A 22752-nucleotide genomic window follows, 5' to 3' on the forward strand; every position below is an offset into this window, starting at 1 on the left:
ACATTATCTGTACTCAGAGAATTATCACTGTTATCTGTGGTGTTTCATAGGACTGCAGGTAACGTCTACTACATTATCTGTACTCCGTTATTACTGTGTGTTATCTGTGGTGTTACATGGGACTGCAGGTAACATCTTCTACATTATCTGTACTCAGTTATTACTGTGTGTTATCTGTGGTGTTACATAGGGCTGCACATGAAATCTACGACATTATCTGTACTGGGTATATTTGTGCCTGTGAATGTATCTTTGTGCTTGTATATATGTGCCTTTTATGTATATGTATTTGTACATGTTCCTTTCTGTGTGTGTACATATATTTCTGTATGTCTATATATTTACCTGTATCTATATATTCCAGATGTGTGTATGTATATTTGCCTGTATGTCTAAATATCTGTCTTTATGTATGTACTGTATATATGTTCCAGCGTGTCTATATATGTGGTTAATTTTTGGTTTGTGTAGGGGGGGGGGCAATAGAGAGTCCCGCACAGGGCGCCATCCAAACTAAGGCCGGCCCTGGGTCTGTCACCCATCTCTGGTGGAAGGTTTCCTTTTTAGTTTCGTATTCGATCCCAACTCCATACTCATATCTCAGGTATATATTCACTTTATCTCTGACTTCCATAATTTTTGGGATATTAAGGGATTTCCAACCATAGAAGATTAAGCTTCAGGCAGCATCTAAGATTCGGGAGATCACCCATCTGGCCTCCTTATTCACCTTTTCCAAATTTAAATTCAACAAGGCAGTTTCGGGCTCGGAGTTATCAACTGTGATGTAGCCATCTGTATCAGGTCAAAGACCTCTGCCCAGAATTGTCTGAGTCTGTGACACTTCCACCACATGTGGAACAGATCTCCCACCTCACCACATCCTCTCCAACAATGATTTGTTCCGGGGATCAAATTTTGCTATCTTTACTGGATGGAATAGAAGCCTCATCTGTATTTTCTTAGCAACCTCCACCTGATTTATACAGGATGAGTGTTCCAAAGGCTGTTTTATTGCCTTTTCCCACTGAGCCATCGATTTATGTATGATGAAGAAATTTAGATAAAGATACGGAAATGATCAAGCAGAAAGATTTAAAGCGTAACTAAACGTTCGATCAACTTTTTATTTTCTAGCAGAATGTGTAATATAAATATATTTTGTAATATACTTTATTAATGAATTTGGGGTCCTTTTTGTGTTATATGTGTTTTAAATGGCCACTCTGACACTTTTCTACCACATTTTATTTCTTGTATTTCTCCTGTTGCTAGCAGAAATCCGTACACCGTTTGAATTTATCAGTGTACGGATTCTGCTGCCTATGAGTACGGGTGGGTGGTGGCCCCATCCTGACGTCAGATGTGCACGCCCCCATCGTGACGTCAGGAAGGTCTCTCTGCCTCTATACACTACACAGTTCTCTAGCAGCAAAGCGCATGGAAGAGACTGTGCGCACTGGTCTCTGTGCCTGGATGATTCTCCCCCTTCCCTCCGGCAAAGTGTCTCAGGACACTGTAATCTGAGCTGCTAATTAGCATCAGATAAGACTAGGACTGCTCCCCCCTCCCCCCCCCAATCACCCTGTCGTCCTGTTATATCTTCCCTGCACTTGCCAGGGAAAGTGAAAAGAAAAACTGATTGCTTTCTCCTGGAGTGTGCAGAGATATTTACATCTCTGTATATAATGTGTTGTCCTGCGCATAGCTCAGTGCACGCTCACAGTATTGTAGTGATCACCTCAGAGTTCACTGCCCATGAACGATACAGACAAATCGTAACATCACACACAGTAAGACATGCCCTCTAGACATGCCCCTAGCAACCGCCAGAATCAGGAAGTGTGAGAAAACAGATGTGGACGGTTTCACAAGAAAAGAAAGCTGCAAAAAAGGTACTTTGAAGTGAAAAAAATTGCTAGAAGTAAAGTATTCACATAGAGGGACATAATAGCAGTTTCAATATTTTTGTTTTGCGAAAGTTTAGCTACGCTTTAACTATTTTATAGAGGTCTGCAATGCTGCTGTTATCAAGTTCTAAAAGTAATTGAAAAAAAATGCTAAAAGATAATTCACCATTTAGGCTACATTCAGACCAGCGTGTCCGATTTGCGTGTGTAAAAAATGCAGTGTTTTTACTACATGTGCGTTGTGTATTGGCATCAGTGTGCTTTGCATGTGTCGTGTTTTTCACGTCCGTGCAAGTACTTCTTTTTTATTTGATATATTTCTCTGCTTTTCTATGTAACTGATGCGTGGAATACGGACAGCACACGGATGTCTGTGGTTTTCACACTCCCATATACTTCAATGGGCGACAAGGTGCGGAAAAACGCACCAATATAGGACATGCAGTGAGTTTCACGCAACGGACACTCGCTGTGTGAAAACTCACACATGTCTGAATAGCCCCATTGAAATAAATGGGTCCGTGTGCTGTGAGTTATTTCAACGCCAGCGAGGACACATCGGCACCAGAGGCTACAGTTGATTCTGCAGCAGCATCGGCGTTTGCAGGTAAGTCGATGTAGCTACTTACCTGCAAATGCTGATGCTGCTGCAGAATCAACTGTAGCCTCTGGTGCCGATGTGTCCTCGCTCGTCCGACACGATGCAGGACCTGGGGCAGGAAGTGAGTGACGTCACAGCGTGATCTCTCGAGAACACGCTGTTTGTCTGCACTGCCAGAAGCTGGGCGTTGTGAAGAGAAGTGGATGATACTTCTCTTCACAACGCCCAGCTAGTAAAAGAAGTAAAAACGCCCAGATGTACATACACAATACACGCCCAGTTGTACTTTAACTTTAAACACGCCCAGTTGTACTTTAGAAAGCCTAATTTACATAAATATAAAAATGGTCATAACTTGGCCAAAAATGCTCGTTTTAAAAAAAACAAAAAAACGTTACTCTTATCTACATTGCAGCGCCGATCTGCTGCAATAGGAGATAGGGGTTGCAAAATCTGGTGACAGAGCCTCTTTAAGTAACAACAGGAAATATGGTCAGACAGCCCTGTTGTCCTTTAATGGACCCTGGGCTCTCTGCCCATAGAAGGTATGTTCCTCGATTGCGTCACAAAGATGCTCTGTCCTTCTACTCATGACAAGCATACACTTTATGCATTGTCAACTGGTTAAAGGGACTGTCTGCTTTGGACAATCCTTTTTTAGTAGAAGGTTCCCACGACTATAGGTTCATCAAATGCTGTGCCGCTGCTGAGACATCCAGCAATCAGCAGTAATCTGTGGGGGAACCCAGCAGCTAACGTTCAATTTCCTTGCAGCACTGCCCAAGGCGAAATGTAAACATTGCATAGTTCTTACAGACATTCTGGGTCCTCCAGCGCAATAAATCTTCTTTCTAGCTACTTGCTCTGGCTAATAGATGAGGATTCTGATTGTGGGACCCGCCTTCCCTCTATTTACTCAGAATCTAATAGGGCTTTTAAAAAAAAAAAATTTTCACCACATAAGCCTTTTAGGAAAAGACAAATGATGCAGTAATGTAAGTGGATATGATCACTATCACCGCAGGTTATTAGAATATGGTCTGACACAGCAAATATTATACCCTTAATGACATTTGATGTATATGTTCGTCATAGTCGGTGTGAAAGGGTAAGATATGGAGCAGGCTCATAGGCTATTACAATTTAGATCCCGACTGTCTAACCCCTTAGATGTCGTGGTCAATAAGCAACCATGGCATCTAAGCCGTAAGACAGAGCGGACGGGCCCCCTCTGTCACTCCATTGGCCACCCCTAATGAAGGCCCCCATGTCTGCCATCTTGCTGCTACTATTAAGCACTGTCTGAGCCAGTCTAAATCACAGTACACTGCAACACATAACTTTTGCAGTGTATTGTACCAGCAATCTTTCAATCACTTGTTCAAGTCCCCTAGAGGGGACTAATATATACTAATATTTTAGTAATTAAGAAAAAAGAATTGGCAATTAAAAGTAAAAAATTAAAACACTTCTTTTCCTATTTTTCCCCTAAAGTAATATAAAAATATGAAAAAAATAAACAAAATTGGTATTGTCGCGTCCATAAAAGTCTAAAATATTACAACATAAAATTATTTACACTGCAGGGTGAATACCATAAAAAAATTTATAAAAAAAATAAAATAGACGCCAGAATTGCAGTTTTTGATCGCCTTAGCTTCCCCAAAAAATAAAATAAAAAATTCTCACATTTGCATGACCCACAAAATGGTACTAATGAACAGTACATCTCACCTCACAAAAAAAAACCTCCCACCGCTCCATCGATAACCACCTCAAAAAGTTATGAGTCTCAGAATATGGAGACACAAAACTAATAATTTTTTAACAAATAGTTTTTTTTTCTAAAAGTATTAAATCATAAAAAAACAATATAAATTTGGTATCGCTGTAATCATATTGACCTGCAGAACAAGTTAACATGTTGTTTTGGGTAACAAGTTACGGTGAACGCCATATAAATGAAACCCAAAAATACAATGGAGGAATCACAGTTTTTTCTATTCCACCCCACAAATATTTTTCTTCCATTTTAAGTACATTACATGGTACAATAAATGGTGCAGTTAAAAATGACAACTTGTCCCCCAAAAACAAAGCCCTGATGAGAAGAGCCGTGGCTAGTCATGGCTGTGTGAGTACGCCTGAAACCGAGTTCCGCTACTTTCCTAACATAATCCACAAGCAGGGCTGCACCTGAGGTGAGGGGCGGCAGCGTCAGCGAAACCAACATGCGCCACTCCTCCTGCACTAACAATTGTATCTGCGTCTATATGAATGATTCACAAGCGCGGGCAGGGAACATCAGTTCCTTTCCCTGCCATTTAGCACCTTTCAATGATGCATACGGCGTGATTACGTCATCGCGCCCTGCATCGTTGCTAAAGAGCAGGTCTGACTAAAGGGGACCTGTGTTGCTAGAAAACGGCGCAGGAACCGGAACAGGTGAGTTTATAAAATAATAAAAAAATTCAGTGACCACTATCTACAGGGGGCATTATCTACAGTTGGCTCTATTGAAGGTACCGTCTATGGGAGGGCTCGATCTATGGGGGGGGGGCTATAACTACAGGTGGCACGATCTACAGGGGGGTTCTATGGGGGCTCTATCTACAGGAGGCTCTATCTACAGGGGACACTATCTACAGGAGGCTTTAAGGGGGCACTATCTATGGGGGGCTCTATGAGGGGCACTTTCTACATCCGTGTGCATAAGCATTGCTTAACTGAGGCAGTGTGATGCTCTGGGAAATTTTCTGCTGGGAAACCTTGGGTCCTGGCATTCATGTACCATCGACCTAAACATTGTTGCTGACAAAGTATCCACTTTTATGGCAACAGTATTCCCTTATGGTGGTGACCTCTTTTAGCAGGAAAATACGCCCTGCCGCACTGCAAAAAATTTTCAGGAGTGGTTCAAAGAACATGACAATGAATTAAAGGTGTTGACTTCTCCAAATCTCAATCTGATCCAGCCTGTGGAATGTGCTCAATTTTTTTTTTCGATCCATGGAGACCCCCACCTTGCAAGTTACAGAACTTGCTGCTAACATCTTGGTGCCAGATACCACAGGACACCTTCTGAGGTCTTGTGGGGTCCTTGCCTTGAGAGGTCAAAGCTATTTTTATAGAACAAAGGGGATATGCACAATATTAGGCAGTGGGTTTTGATGTTATGACTGAACAGTGTATGCTGTATGCAGTTTTTAAAACAGTGCTGCGGCCCCTTCAATCTCACCATCGTAGGGGTCCCCGCCACTGTTCCCTCTAAGTTGCTCGGCAGTGTAGTTGCGCAGCTCAGAAACTATCCCCGTGCAGACTCTCTGAGCTTCCATGCTATTGATCAGCCAGAGTGCTCCTGAATCGCTCTACCCAGTCATAGAGAGTACTGAGCAGTTGTACAATTACTACTTCACAGTCCTATCTTTCCCCTCCCTGCACTCCTCTCTAGCGATATGTGATCACTTTCTGTGTTGAGAATAACCCTTTTAATGTTTACTGTATCTTACAACCAAAACAGGAATTGATACAATTGTATCAGAATGTAAAAGCATTAAAAAAAAATAATACCTGTTACAGGGGAACCCAATGATAGAGGTGATTACCTAAGAAACACCCTCAATGCATATATATTGCCTAACAAATAACTAGCAATATGCTTAGGGTTGATCTTGGTAAATCCACATCCACTATTGGACATATATTTGTGTGTATTTTTTTTGTTCTCACCGGTTTGTTTGTGGATCCTCTGTGTCATCTGGGACATGGTGCTTATAACCCAGGGCAACGCTTGGCACAGCGGGTTTTATAGGCAGTCAGATGAATAGGCCAGAAGTCAGGACAGGCAGCAGACATCGTAACGGGTATGGATAGCAATAAGTCAAGGCAGGCGGCAGGCAAGGATAGTACAAGTTCAGGCAGAGGTCACAACGGGAAATCCAGACAAAGGCAGAAGGCAAGGTAACAGGGAAACTGGGTACAGGGAAGCTCACAGGGATAACTTGGTTGAACAAGCAAGGATATGAGGGGGGAGGATCCTTAAATAGGAAGTCTTAGGATTTTGGCACACGCTGGCCCTTTAAGAAGGGAAGAGTCAGCGCGTGTGCCCTCTAGTGGCTGCAGCCGCACATCGTGGATGACGGCCGTGGAGGAAGGTGAGAGATGCAGTTACCTGACGACGCCCAGAGCCTGCTGAACTTCCGGATCGGGTTAGTGGAGCTCGGGACGAGCATGAGGGAATGGAGGGTACTGGAACCGGAGCAGAGGCCGTGGAAGCAGCGGGGAACGGCGCAGCAGCCGGTACAATTTTTTATTGCTTTTTGTTCATATTGCAGATATGCTTCTGCTTTAGTGGATGCATTTAACAATTTTGGGTGTTTCTTGTGTATGTCATCATATGGGGGTCCCCTGTAACTGTATGAGTTTTTAAATGTTATTAAATTTTTATACATTGATGTATGTTCTCCATCTTTTGAAAATTAACGTATACCCATCTATTTTGCAATATATTGTTTCAATTATTTTAAGGTGTGCAGATATATTTAGTGTTTTGAACCATAGATCTTCTTTTAATTGGTGCCTGTAATTTTATTGTAGCCATAAATTCTATGAATCTATAATGTCTTACATTTTCATACTTGCCTCCTAATAATATTATTTTTAACCCCTTAATGACAACGGGCGGTGTAGGCCCTTAGTCTACAGCTACGTCTTTTGGCATCACTGTACAAAAAGCTTATTAGCACTTCAGTGAGCGCTCTTTCTCTAAGCAGGAGCTGTAACTAACATCTCCCGTTCTTAAAACAACCATCTGACTACAGCTGGTATCAGAAAAAACTCGACCCCAGCTGTTTAACCCTTTGTCTGCCGCAGTCCGTGACATCATCAGAAGCAATCGGAGACTAGGGGAACTCTCTTCAGTCAGCCCTGGGGACCTACAAAGGACCCCAGTGCTGTCTGTTCAGTATGCCTGCTGTTAGGGCAACACATGGTGTGCCCTAACAGCAGCTTGTGTCATTGTGACACAGTATAATGTACTAGCATACAGGAGTATGCTAAAACATTAGAAGTAAAAAATTAAGTTGTTAAAAAGTTATCCCTTTATTAGACTGAAAAATATAAGGACGTGGACTAGTTGGCACGTTCGGGACGCAGCCCCATTTTTCAAATCTGACGTATCACTTTTTGTGGTAATAACTTTGGAATACTTTTACCTATCCAAGTGATTCTGAGAGTGTTTTCTCGTGACACATTGGACTTTATGTTACTGGTAAAATTTGGTCAATACATTCAGTATTTGAAAAAAACCAAAATTTAATGAAAAATTGCAAAAATTTGCATTTATCTAAATTTTAATGTATCTGCTTGTAAGACAGATAATTATACCACACAAAATAGTTGCTAATTAAGATTTCCCATATGTCTATGTAACGACGGGGGTAGGGAAACGAACAAGTGAGCCCTAATCTACCCGCCACTCTGTCCCTACCTACTTGCAACGACCCGCCCTAGGCGACGGGGTACAACTGGGCGGCGGTCCCTACGCTCAGTAAGTGCACGAGACAAACATACAAGGGAATACAAAGCAAAGGGAAAGGGGCAGTTGCCCACGGCAACACCGTGAGCAACAGAGTGGTGAACGAGCCAAGTCAAACCAGGAGAGCACGAGGTACCAAACGCAGAGCAGGAGAGTAGTCAGTAAGCCAGGGTCAGTATGGAGCAGGATCAAATAGTTAGGAGCTGTAGCTGGGCCAGGAAACCACATGGAAAGAATGACAAGCAAGGGAGGAACAGGAAAGGCAGGTATAAATAGACAGAGGGCGGGAGCTAGCTCCGTCTGGCCAGGCTGCGATAGGCTCTCCCACTCCTAAGCCTGCCATCCTGAGTGGTGGAAGATGGAGTCAGTCTCAGAGACGTAGATTCAGGTGTAGACTGATTACCTATGGGAGTTAACCCCGAAGCTGTGCCTGGCAGATCCTTTACAGTACCCCCCCTTTTATGAGGGGCCACCGGACCCTTTCTAAGTGGACCTGGTTTACTGGGGAAACGAAGGTGGAACTTCCTGACCAATACCCCAGCGTGAACATCCCGGGCGGGTACCCAAGTCCTCTTCTCAGGCCCGTATCCTCTCCAATGGACCAGGTACTGGAGGGAGCCTTGGACCATCTTGCTGTCCACAATCTTGGCCACCTCGAATTCCACCCCCTCAGGGGTGAGAACGGGAACAGGAGGTTTACTCGAGGGAGCCAAGGACGGGGAGCAGCGTTTAAGGAGGGAGGCATGAAACACGTCATGTATACGAAAAGATGGGGGTAACTCCAGCCGGAAGGAGACAGGATTGAGGACTTCAATGACCTTATACGGCCCAATAAACCGGGGAGCAAACTTCTTGGACGGGACCTTAAGACGCAAGTTCCTAGACGATAACCACACCAGATCCCCGACCATAAACAAGGGGTTAGCAGAACGTTTTCTATCAGCCTGAGTTTTTTGTACGCTCTGGGACGCCTCTAGGTTCTTCTGAACCTGGGCCCAGACTGTGCACAGTTCCCGATGAACGACCTCTACCTCGGGATTGTTGGAACTACCAGGTGAAACGGAGGAGAACCGTGGATTAAACCCAATATTACAGAAAAAGGGGGAGACCCCGACGAGTTACTGACCCGGTTATTAAGGGAAAATTCAGCGAGGGGAATGAATGAGACCCAATCATATTGACAGTCAGAGATGAAACACCTTAAATATTGTTCTAGAGATTGATTAGTCCTCTCAGTTTGGCCATTGGTTTCAGGATGGAAGGCAGAGGAGAAGGACAGATCAATCTCCAACTTCTTACAGAAGGCTCTCCAAAACAAAGAAACAAATTGTACCCCTCTGTCCGAAACAATATTGACAGGGACCCCATGGAGACGCAGGATGTGTTTGACAAACAAGGTAGCTAACGTCTTGGCGTTGGGTAGTTTCTTGAGGGGCACAAAGTGGCACATCTTACTGAAGCGGTCTACTACCACCCACACCACCGACTTGCCTTGGGATGGAGGCAAATTGGTGATAAAATCCATGGAGATATGTGTCCAAGGTCCCTGGGGAATGGGCAACGAACGTAGTAAGCCCGCTGGTCGGGACCTGGGAGTCTTGGACCTAGCACAAACCTCACAAGCGGCGACGTGGGCGAAAACTTCCTGGAGAAGTAGGCACAGGGGCGGAGATGGGTGAGGGACCTGGTACCCTGGACAAGACAGCCCCCACTCCCACCTCGGATGCGTCAACTTCCACAATAAATGGCTCCATTTGGTTGGGCTGAACCAGCACCGGGGCCGAGATAAAGCACTTCTTAAGGACCTCAAAAGCCTGGACAGCCTCAGGAGGCCAGTGGAGGAGATCAGCACCTTTGCGAGTGAGGTCCGTAAGAGGCTTAGCGATGACCGAGAAGTTAGCAATAAATCTCCTGTAATAATTAGCGAACCCCAAAAAACACTGTAACGCCTTCAGGGAGGCAGGTTGGACTCATTCCGCCACAGCCTGAACCTTGGCGGGGTCCATGCGGAAATCATGAGGAGTGAGGATTTGACCCAAAAATGGTATCTCCTGTACCCCAAACACACATTTTTCGGTTTTTGCAAACAGTTTGTTTTCCCGAAGGACCTGGAACACCTTCCTGACATGCTAAATGTGGGAGGGCCAGTCCTTGGAAAACACCAGTATGTCATCAAGGTACACTACAAGAAATATCCCCAGGTAATCTCTCAAAATCTCATTTATGAAATTCTTACAGACCGCCGGAGCATTACACAACCCAAAGGGCATGACGAGGTATTCGAAATGACCTTCGGGCGTGTTAAACGCAGTCTTCCACTCATCCCCCTCTTTGATGCGGATAAGGTTATACGCCCCCCGTAGATCAAACTTAGAGAACCATTGGGCCCCCTGAACCTGATTAAAGAGATCAGGAATCAAAGGAAGGGGATACTGGTTCCTTACAGTGACCTTATTCAGGTTACGGTAGTCAATGCATGGCCTAAGACCACCATCCTTCTTCCCTACGAAGAAGAAGCCAGCACCTACCGGAGGAGTAAGTAGAGGGGCGAATGTAACCCTTGGCCAGGGATTCCTGGATATACTCTCTCATGGCTTCACGTTCGGGACAAGAAAGATTAAATATCCTACCCTTAGGAAGCTTAGCTCCTGGTACCAATTCGATAGCGCAATCGTATTCTCTATGAGGAGGTAACACTTCGGAGGCCTCCTTAGAGAAAACATCAGCGAAGTCCTGAACAAACTCAGGTAGCGTGTTCACCTCCTCAGGGGGAGAAATAGAATTAACAGAAAAACATGACGTCAAACATTCATTACCCCATTTGTAAGCTCCCCAGTATTCCAGTCAAACGTGGGATTATGCAACTGCAACCAGGGAGGGCCTAAAACCAAATCGGACGATAATCCCTGCATCAACAGTACAGAGCACTGCTCCAAATGCATGGAGCCAACAAGGAGTTAAAAAACAGGGGTATGCTGTGTAAAATAACCATTAGCAAGAGGAGTGGAGTCGATACCCACTACCGGGACAAGTTTAGACAAATCAATCAAAGGCATAGCAAGAGACATAGCAAATTCCACAGACATGATATTAGCAGAGGACCCTGAATCCACGAAGGCACTGCCGGTAGCAGACCTACCACCAAAAGAGACCTGAAAGGGAAGCAAGATCTTATTACGTTTCATATTTACGGGAAATACCTGTGCGCCCATGTGACCTCCCCGATGATCACTTAGGCGCGGAAGTTCTCCGGCTGCATTCTTACGCTTAGGACAGTTGTTCACTCGATGCTTGTCATCCCCACAGTAGAAGCAGAGACCATTCTTCCTGCGGAAATCTCTACGTTGTTGGGGGGACACGAAGGCCCCGAGTTGCATAGGTACCTCTGAGTCTTCCGGGGAGGAACGAAGCAACGGAACCTCGGGAGGCATCATGGGGGAGTCGGAGGAGAAAACACATAAACGTTCACGTTGTCGTTCCCTGAGACATCGGTCAAGTCGTACCGCTAAAGCCATAACCTGGTCTAGGGAGTCAGAAGAGGGATAGCTAACTAGCAGGTCTTTCAGGGCATTCGACAGACCCAACCTAAACTGGCACCTCAAGGCAGGGTCATTCCACCGAGAAGCTACGCACCACTTCCTAAAGTCAGAACAATACTCCTCAACAGGTCTCTTACCCTGACGTAAGGTCACCAGCTGACTCTCGGCAAAGGCAGTCCTGTCAGTCTAGTCATAAATGAGTCCGAGAGCAGAAAATAAACGATCAACGGAGGAAAGTTCAGTGGCGTCAGGAGCCAAGGAGAAGGCCCACTCTTGGGGCCCTTCCTGGAGCCGGGACATAATTATACCCACCCGCTGGTTCTCAGAACCTGAGGAATGAGGCTTTAAGCGAAAGTAAAGCCTACAACTCCCCCGAAAGGAGAGAAAAGCCCTCCGGTCCCCTGAGAACCGGTCGGGCAACTTGAGGTGGGGTTCAGGAGGTGAGGGGAACTACCAAGGTAGCATCAGGCTGGTTGACCCTCTGAGCCAGGGCCTGGACCTGTAGGGAGAGACCCTGCATTTTCTGAGCCAGGGTCTCAAGGGGGTCCATAGTGGTGTCAGGGACCAGGGTAGACTAGGTATGGGCTTGTGATTATGTAACGACGGGGGTAGAGAAACGAACAAGTGAGCCCTAATCTACCCGCCACTCTGTCCCTGCCTACTTGCAACGACCCGCCCTAGGCGACGGGGTACAACTGGGCGGCAGTCCCTACGCTCAGTAAGTGCACGAGACAAACATACAAGGGAATACAAAGCAAAGGGAAAGGGGCAGTTGCCCACAGCAACACCGTGAGCAACAGAGTGGTGAACGAGCCAAGTCAAACCAGGAGAGCACGAGGTACCAAACGCAGAGCAGGAGAGTAGTCAGTAAGCCAGGGTCAGTATGGAGCAGGATCAAATAGTTAGGAACTGTAGCTGGGCCACGAAACCACACGGAAAGAATCACAAGCAAGGGAGGAACAGGAAAGGCAGGTATAAATAGACAGAGGGCGGGAGCTAGCTCCGTCTGGCCAGGCTGCGATAGGCTCTCCCACTCCTAAGCCTGCCATCCTGAGTGGTGGAAGATGGAGTCAGTCTCAGAGACGTAGATTCAGGTGTAGACGGATTACCTATGGGAGTTAACCCCGAAGCTGTGCCTGGCAGATCCTTTACAGTCTACTTTAGATTGACATTGTTTTTGAACATTCTTTTATTTTTCTAGAACATTACAAGGCTTAGAACTTTAGCAGCAATTTCTCCCATTTTCAAGAAAATGTCAAAAGTCTATTTTTACAAGGACCAGTTCAGTTGTGAAGTGGTTTTGAGGGGCCCATGCAATACAATCCCCCATAAGTCACCCATTTTAAAAACTGCACCCCTTAAAGTATTCAAAACAGCATTTAGAAAGTTTCTTAACCCTTTAGGCGTTTCACAAGAATTAAAGCAATGTAGGGGTAACATTTACAAATTACATTATTTTTGCAGAAATTAATTTTTAATTCTTTTTTTTCTGTAACACCGAAGGTTTTACCAGAGAAACACAACTCAATATTTATTACCCAGATTATGCAGTTTTTAGAAATATCCCACATGTGGTCCTAGTGTGCTAATGGACTGAAACACAAGCCTCAGAAGCAAAGGAGCACCTCGTGGATTTTGGGGACTTCTTTTTATTAGATTATATTTTAGGCACCATGTCATCTCAAAAAAGATCCCATTTTGGAAACTACATCCATTGAGGAATTCATCTAGTGGTGAAATTAGAATTTTGACCCCACAGGTGTTTCATAGATTTGATTAGAATTTGGACGCGAAAATGAAAAATTAAAATTTTTCCCAATAAGACCTCGTTTTAGCTAAAAAAAAAAACAACAATTTCCGCAAGGAATGAAGAAAAAAAAGCCCCCCAAAATTTGTAAAGCAACTTCTCCAAAGTACGGAAATACCCCATATGTGGTCCTAAAATACTGTTTGGGCACATGGCAGGGCTCAGAAGGGAAGGAGCACCATTTGGCTTTTGAGCAAAGATTTTGCTGGAATATTTTTCAAGCGCCATGTTGTGTTTGCAGAGCCCCTGAGGTACCAGTACAGTTGAAACCCCCATCTAGTGACCCCATTTTGGAAACTATACCCCACAAGGAATTTATATAGGGGGTAGTGAGCATTTTGACCCCATAGGTGTTTTTCAGAATTTGATGCGAAGAATGAAAAATGTAAAGTTTTTCACAATTCTGCTAATTCAGTTCCCAATATGTTGTGCCCAGCTTCTGTTATCGGAGATACTCCCACCATAAATTGTTACGCAGGTTCTCCCGAGCACGGCAATGCCCCACATGTGGCCATTATCTGCTGACTGGGCACACGACGGGGCTCAGAAGGGAAGGAGCACCATTTGGCTTTTGAGCACAGATTTTGCTGGAATATTTTTCAAGCACCATGTAATGTCCCCAGAGATGTTTAGTGATCTTTGAGGGAACATATTTTACAAATCTCAAATAAAGTAAAAAGATAATGTCACTGCCAACCCAAAGGTACCCAAAGCCCTATCACTCAAAACTAAATAAAGATCATTGCAACAAAATGGAAGACGCATTTTAACTAGATACAAGTAAATGTCATTTTTTTAGTACTTAAAACTATGAAAAATTATAAAATAAAATACAAAATATAATTTAAAAAAACAGCATTATTGGTCATGAAAAACAATGCAAAATGATTTATTATTATTATTATTTGGCTAGCCAAACAAAACAAGTTACAACAAAATACTTGGGTCATTAAGGGGTTAAACAGCTCATTTGTGATGCAACTATACATAAAAGCTTACACCAAAGGTTGCATGGTTTGTATACCAGGGCAACATAAAACTCAGGGAGATTTACTATTGTTGCATTTCGTTTTAGACATATTTATTACAAAAGAACAGATGTTTGTGCCTCGCTAGACACTTTGCGAAAGTGTCTAGAAAGGGGTATGGCTTAGCAGAAAGGAGGGCATGGTTTAAAATTCACCAACATGCATCAAAATTTGCAGTGTAGCTAATTTGGATATGGCGTCTTGATATGTTACTCTTCTGCAGAGACAAAGAAGACACAAGAACAATACCATAACACCATCAAAAACAAATAATACATTTCCAGGAGAGACACATTTTACTTACAGGGTATTGTTGCACTGTTGTAAAGGGGTCAAAATATGAATTAGATGGATCAGCAGGATAGGCCTTTATCTTAGAAATATAAAGAACATGCATTATTTATTATAAGGGTAGAATATTGAAACATATAGGAATATATGTAATGAAAATATTAATGTAGCCCATTTATATAATGTGTTTGGATCTTAATACACTTTTCAAACCATGCTTATCTTATCAATTAGAAGCTAATTGCATCCTTCCATGTTGTATCACTGCGGTGAATAGCAATTGCCTGTTGCATTCTAATGACATTAATATGGACGACACATCATCATGCAACATTACAAAGAAGGAGCAGCAGAGTATATTAAAAGGTTTATTCTTGTTTCTTTTTTAGACCCATTTCTGGTCATATCTAAAGTCTTTAGTTGATCAAACCCAAAAAAAATTCTAGTCACTTGATATATAACCTATTTTTTCTTCTTAAAGAGGCTCTGTCACCAGATTTTGCAACCCCTATCTGCTATTGCAGCAGATAGGCGCTGCAATGTAGATTACAGTAACGTTTTTATTTTTAAAAAACGAGCATTTTTGGCCAAGTTATGACCATTTTTGTAATTATGCAAATGAGGCTTGCAAAAGTCCAAGTGGGTGTGTTTAAAAGTAAAAGTCCAAGTGGGCGTGTATTAGGTGCGTACATCGGGGCGTTTTTAATACTTTTACTAGCTGGGCGCTGTGAAGAGAAGTAACATCCTCTTCTCTTCAGAACGCCCAGCTTGTGACAGTGCAGATCTGTGACGTCACTCACAGGTCCTGCATCGTGACGGCCACATCGGCAGCAGAGGCTACAGTTGATTCTGCAGCAGCATCAGCGTTTGCAGGTAAGATCGACTTACCTGCAAACGCTGATGCTGCTGCAGAATCAACTGTAGCCTCTGCTGCCGATGTGGCCGTCACGATGCAGGACCTGTGAGTGACGTCACAGATCTGCACTGTCACAAGCTGGGCGTTCTGAAGAGAAGAGGATGTTACTTCTCTTCACAGCGCCCAGCTAGTAAAAGTATTAAAAACGCCCCGATGTACGCACCTAATACACGCCCACTTGGACTTTTACTTTTAAACACACCCACTTGGACTTTTGCAAGCCTCATTTGCATAATTACAAAAATGGTCATAACTTGGCCAAAAATGCTCGTTTTTAAAAAATAAAAACGTTACTGTAATCTATATTGCAGCGCCTATCTGCTGCAATAGCAGATAGGGGTTGCAAAATCTGGTGACAGAGCCTCTTTAAGTACTAAATTGTAGCATATTCACTGGCTAGGCTATTTTTACAATAAATCTTGCATGCTCCAGTATTACAAAAATATTTAGCAATTTTGAACATAGTATCTTATGACTGCTGTACAACGACAGGCAGAAAGAGACCGGTAAAAACAATTATTCAGGTAATCCAGCCTATAAGGTAACATGTATCCATATTTACAAATTTATGAGCTATTTATACTAAGGAAATCTTAAATTAGATGCTTTGACTTTTATACTAAGGAAAAGTTATTTTTCCTGGATTTTAACCTGTTCACGTGAAGAAATCGCAGCTGCATCATTTGCAAGAAAGCAATTCCCAAAAATTATGAGTAATTAAAGGGATGGCCATTCATCGCTATAGCCTCTATGTAATACTACTACATGAAATGACTCGATGGCCACAGCTTCTTCTGGCAAAATTAGCTATTTGCCGGCGATGTCTATGGAACGACCCCTTTAATGCCAGTCTATGGCAGTTCAGAATCTACCTATGAGAATTGATTATAGATCATTAGAAAACATTCTAAAGGCTACTCACTATTCTGGCAGAGAAGAAATTGGGAATTACTATACTAATTTACCACTTAACAGCAGAGATGCTACGTACAGTTTACAGGCTTAAAGGGTTATTAAGCACAGGATATGCCATAAACACCTGATATACATTTATGGCATTAAGTTACGGAAACAGCCAAGCAATGCTTGCTTGGCTTTTTCCGCAATTCCCATAGAACAGAAAGAAGAGAGCTGGGTGCAGGCATGGCCTCCTCTAAATTTATTCTCTGCCTGGATGAGACGGCTGGCGGCCGCCTGCTAAGCGGGATGGGGGCCAGGGGACCCCGTTCTCCACATAGGTGCAGGTCCCAGAGACCAAAGTAACAGAGTTATGTCTGGGTAAAAAATGAAAGGGACTCATCCCCTTCATGGAGTTGATCGGCCAGGGAGTTGGATTAGTTATTGATGGCCTGTCCCAAGGATAGGCCATTAATATTAAAGTCCTTTAACCCCTTAAGGACTGAGCCTGTTTTGGCCTTAAGGACACAGCCTATTTTTTCAAATCTGACATGTGTCACTTTATGTGGTAATAACTCCGGAATGCTTTTACCTATCCAAGCGATTCTGAGATTGTTTTCTCGTGACACATTGGACTTTATGTTACTGGCAAAATTTGCTCGATACATTAAGTATTTAATTGTGAAAAACATCAAAATTTAGCGAAAAATTGCAAAAATTAGCATTTTTCTAAATTTATATGTATCGGCTTGTAAGACAGATAGTAATACCACACAAAATTGTTGCTAATTAACATCACCCATATGTCTACTTTAGATTGGCATCGTTTTTTGAACATCCTTTTATTTTTCTATGACCTCACAAGGCTTAGAACTTTAGCAGCAATTTCTCACATTTTCAAGAAAATGTCAAAAGGCTATTTTTACAGGGCCCAGTTCAGTTGTGAAGTGGATTTTAAGGCCTTATATATTAGAAACCCTCGATAAGTCACCCCATTTTAAAAACTTCACCCCTCAAAGTATTCAAAACAGCATTTAAAAAGTTTATTAACCCTTTAGATGTTTCACAGGAATTAAGGCAAAGTAGATGTGAAATGTTCAAATTTCTTTTTTTTTTTGCAGAAATTCATTTTTCATCTATTTTTTTTGTAACACAGAAAGTTTTACCAGAGAAATGCAACTCAATATCTATTGCCCAGATTCTGCAGTTTTTAGAAATACCCCACATGTGGCCCTAGTGCACTTATTGACTGAAGCACCGGCCTCAGAAACAAAGGAGCACCTAGAGGATTTTGGGGCCTCCTTTTTATTAGAAAATATTTTAGGCACCATGTCGGGTCTGAAAGGCTCTTGCGGCGCCAAAACAGTGGAAATCCCCCAAAAGTGACCCCATTTTGGAAACTACACCCCTTGAGGAAATTATCTAGGGGTATAGTTAGCATTTTGACCCCGCAGGTTTATTGCAGAAATTATTGGAAGTAGGCCGTGAAAATGAAAATCTACATTCTTTCAAAGAAAATGTAGGTTTAGCTAATTTTTTCTAATTTCCACAAGGACTAAAAGGAGAAAATGCACCACTACTTTTGTAAAGCAATTTCTCCCGAGTAAAACAATACCCCGCATGTGGTCATAAACGGCTGTTTGGACACACGGCGGAGCTTAGAAGGGAAAGAGTGCCATTTGTCTTTTGGAGATCAAATTTAGCAGGAATGGTTTGCGGAGACCACGTCACATTTGCAAAGCCCCTAAGGGACCAAAACAGTGAAAACACCAAAAAAGTGACTCCATTTAGGAAACTACACCCCTTGAAGAATCCATCTAGGGGTGTAGTGAGCATTTTGAACCCACAGGGGTTTCATAGATTTTATTAGAATTGGGCAGTGAAGATAAAAAAAAAACATTTTTTTCCAATAAGACGTAGCTTTAGCTCAAAATTTTTCATTTTCTCAACAAATAAAGGAATAAAATAACCCCAACATTTGTAAAGCAACTTCTCTGGAGTACGGCAATACCCAATTTGTGGTCATAAACGGCTGTTTGGGCATACGGCAAGGATCAGAAGAGAAGGAGTGCCATTTGGCTTTTGGAGCACAGATTTTGCTGGATTGGTTTCTTGACACCATGTCACTTTTGCAAAGCTCCTAAGGTACCAGTACAGTGGAAACTCCCCAAAAGTGACTCGATTCACGAAACTACACCCCTTGAGGAATTCATCTAGGGGTGTAGTGAGCATTTTGACCCCACAGGTGTTTCATAGATTTTATTAGAATTGGGCAGTGAAAATAAAAAAAATCCTTTTTCTTCAATAAGACGTAGTTTTAGCTGAAAATGTTTCATATTCTCAACAAATAAATGAAAAAAAGCACCCCAACACTTGTAAAGCAACTTCTCCTGTGTACGGCAATACCACATATGTGGTCATAAACTGCTGTTTGGGCACAGAGTAGGGCTCAGAAGGGAAGGAGCGCCATTTGGCTTTTGGAGTACAGATTTTGCTGGATTGGTTTCTGGGCGCTATGTCGCATTTGCAAAGTCCCTGTGGGACCAAAACAGTGGAAACCCCCCAGAAGTGACCCCATTTTGGAAACTACACCCCTCAAGGTATTCACCTAGGGCTGTAGTGAGCATATTAACCCCACAGGTGATTGGCAGAAATTGGTGTGCACTCGATATTGCAGAGTGAAAATGGTTTTTCAATAGATATGCCAATATGTGGCGCCCAGCTTGTGCCACTGGAGACACACACCCCAAAAATTGTTAAAAGGGTTCTCCCGGGTATGGCGATGCCATATATGTGGAAGTAAACTGCTGTTTGGGCACACTGTAGGGCTCAGAAGGGAGGTAGCGCCATTTGGCTTTTGGAGCGTGGATTTTGCTTGTAGTAGTTTTGTTTTGAGTCTTACTGGTGTTTCCGTTTATAATGTCGGGGCACATGTAAGGCGGGCGGAGTATATAAGGGGCATAGTCAGGTGGTATAGTGGGGTAAAAAAAAACAATAAAATAATCCATAGATGTGTGTTATGCTGTGACACAATCCTTTCTGCACAGGCCGGTGTCGCACTAATAAATGGTCTTTACTTATTCCCCTTTTGGTCCACAATCGGCACCTTTGAAGTTTGGGGAATTTTGCTGGGAAAGTGTTGTCCAAGTATAATACGGGCGCCCTCACTTCCAGCAGATATGTTTGGGCCCACCCCTTCCTGGTTCCCTAATTTTAGGGGCCTTGATAATTCGCCACTTGAAACAGAAGAAATGTTCCCCTCGAGCCGGCACAACTACATATTTTTCTTTCCTGATTTATTGGTGCCTTGACTAATTTTATTTTTTCATAGACGTAGTGGTATGACGGCTGGTTTGTTGCGGGACGGGCTGTAGTTTTTATTGGTACCATTTTGGGGTACATGCGACATTTTGATCACCTGTTATCCTTTTTTTTTTGGGAGGCAAGGTGACCAAAAAACAGCAATTCTGGCATATTTTTTTAGTTTTTTTTATACAGCGTTCACCACGCATTATAAATTACATGTTACTTTTATTCTGCAGGTCAGTCCGATTCCGGTGATACCTAATTTATAGCACTTTTTATGTTTTACAACTTTTTGCACAATAAAATAACTTTTGTAAAGCGAATGGATTTTTTCTGTCGCCAAGTTGTGAGAACCATAACGGTTTTAATTTTTCGTCGACGGTGCTCTATGAGGGCTTGTTTTTAGCGAGACGAGTTATAGTTTTTATAGGTACCATTTTTAGGTACATGCGACTTTTTGATCACTTTTTATTAAAATTTTTGGAAGACAAAGTGACCAAAAAATAGCAATTATGTCAGTATTTTTTAGTTTTGTTTTTTTACGGCGTTCACTGTGCGGAATAAATAACATAATATTTTTATAGTTCAGGTCGTTACGGTCGCAGCGATACCAAATATGTATGGCTTTATTATTTTTTTCAATAATAAAATGACTTGATAAAGGAAAAAGGGCGATTGTGTTTTGTGTTATTATTTGAAACTTTTATTGTATGTTTTACAACTTTTATTTTTACTTTTTTTACACTTTTTTTTACACTTTTCTTTGGTCCCACTAGGGGACTTGAAGGTCCAACTGTTTGTTTGATGTTCTAATACATTGCACTACCTATGTAGTGCAATGTATTAGAACTGTCAGTTGTTCACTGACAGCAAGCCGATCAGGCTCCGCCTCCGGGCGGGGCCTAATCGGCTAACGTAATGGCAGATAGGAAGCCATTGTTAGGCATCCTGTTGCCATAGTAGCAGTCGCCAGCCTTGCCATCGCATGGCAAGGCTGCCAATTGCATACAAACCACTTTGATGCAGCGATTGCATTGAATCGCTGCATTGAAGGGGTTAATGCCAGGAATCGGAGCTAGCTCCGGTTCCTGCCGATAGATCGGGGTGTCCGCTGTAACATACAGCGGACACCCACTGCTGATGACGCCGGCTCAGCTTCTGAGCCGGAAGCTGAGCCGGCGCCATCTTGCCGATGGTACCGGAAGCCTCCTGGGCCCCGCCGACGACGGGGCATAGGAGGATTCCGTTACAGGCTGATCGGGAGGTAAGCATTAGCCCTCCGATCGCCTTTGCAGCCAACGGCAACCCAGCGATCACGTTGCTGGGGCGCCGGTGGCTATAAACTCCTCACATGCTGCGATCTCTATTGAACGCAGCATGTGAGGGGTTAATCGGTCGGATCGGCGGCTAGCTCCGGTCCTGGCCGATACCTCAGGGTGCCAGCTGTAACATACAGCTGTCACCCGGCGGTGATGTCGCTGGCTCAGCTCCTGAGCCAGCTTCATCTCCATCACGTACAGTTACGTGGAGATGCGCGAAAAGGCCATCTCCCATCACGTAACTGTACGTGAAATGGCGCGAAGGGGTTAAAGGGAAGGTGTCATGATTTTTTTTTTTTAATCATACTGCTTTTAGTATGATATGAACAAAAATGTTATTTATTTGTGTTCTTGTGTTCTACTTTTTACTTTTTTCTTACTTTTACTTCACTATGGGGGCTGCCATTTTTTTTCATCTATGTATGTGTCGATTAACGACACATACAGAGATGGAATATGGCACATAAATCCCCATAGAGAATGCGAACGGGAGCTGTTCCATTCTCTGCAGTGTACGCCGCTCCCACACAGACCAAAATGAAGCTCGTTAGCAGAGCGAAATCCGGCGCCATTTTCATGTGGACCGGAAGCCGCTGCCGGACAGTAAGATGACTACTTCCGGCCGCGGCTTGCGGCCATATGTTCAAGGAAGTGAGGACGCAAGGAATGGGAGCGGAGGCCGCAGGAGCAGGTAATTTATGTTTGTGTATGTGATGTTGTGTATTATGTTCGTGTTATACAGTCTGCTGAGCACTGTATCGAATCCTCCTACACTGTGCAGTCGCCCAGAAAATGGCGGCACACAGTGTAGGAGGTTTGAAGATTCAAACCCCTCCTTCTCCTGGCACTAGCCAGAATAAGCGAGGGGGGGGATTGTGTGAGGACACTAGAGCTAGTGTGTCTACCCCAAATTTGCAGCATAAAGCAATGAGGTTGCTTTACCACATTGACCCTGCTGCAATTTTGGGAACTGCTCCCTCTAGTGACCAGCACATGGAAATGTTATAAATTAGAATCTAATTTATAATATTTCCTGATTTGTGAAAAAATTTAAATAATGTGTAATCACTTAAATAATTGTTTAACTAAAAAGAAAAAAAAAGAAAAATTTCTAGCGACACATTCCCTTTAAGGCTGATGACTGGGTGTACAAAGAATATTGTTATCAGATGTTTACATTCTCAGACTTACTTGCACACTTTGTTAAAACCTAATCTGTAGAAATTGTTTCTGGAACATTTAGCAATCCTCAAACACTTCACTGACATCATTAAAAGTACTTCACTATTGAAGGGACAAAGGCAAAGCTGGATTAGTTTAATACAGATATTGCTGCGTATTATTTCAATCCCCAAGCCAAAAGTGCTTTACTTGTGTTACTATGGTAACGTCGTAAAGTTGAGAAGTATTATTTCAGGCACAATTTGCATATGTTCTGTTTTGCTACAAAAATTACTAGTCAGATTAGGTTGCAAATTTCTATAGGAAGAAAATAATTATGCAATGGTCAAATATGGAGTTTAAGCAATGGAGTTAACGCTTTTAGTTTTGATGCAGATTTTTCTAGCCAAAACTAGGGTGGATCCGAAGAAAAAAACCTCA

At 43.0% G+C, this 22752-nt stretch overlaps 1 protein-coding gene across 3 annotated transcripts in view; it reads right to left on the reverse strand.

Annotated features, from left to right (window-relative positions):
• The window catches only part of EPB41L4B (erythrocyte membrane protein band 4.1 like 4B), a 592948-nt gene that overhangs the window by 14961 nt on the left and 555235 nt on the right, over positions 1-22752 (reverse strand). The window contains exon 23 of one of the 3 annotated variants that reach the window (XM_075826846.1): positions 14726-14794. The exons of the other annotated variants lie outside the window; for them this stretch is intronic. Within the exon in view, the coding sequence (XP_075682961.1) occupies positions 14726-14794 (69 nt within the window). The remainder of the gene's footprint in view (positions 1-14725; positions 14795-22752) is intronic. 3 annotated transcript variants of the gene reach the window in all.

This window comes from Rhinoderma darwinii, chromosome 5 (genome assembly GCF_050947455.1).
Source record: "Rhinoderma darwinii isolate aRhiDar2 chromosome 5, aRhiDar2.hap1, whole genome shotgun sequence".
Classification (NCBI taxonomy): Eukaryota; Metazoa; Chordata; class Amphibia; order Anura; family Rhinodermatidae; genus Rhinoderma; species Rhinoderma darwinii.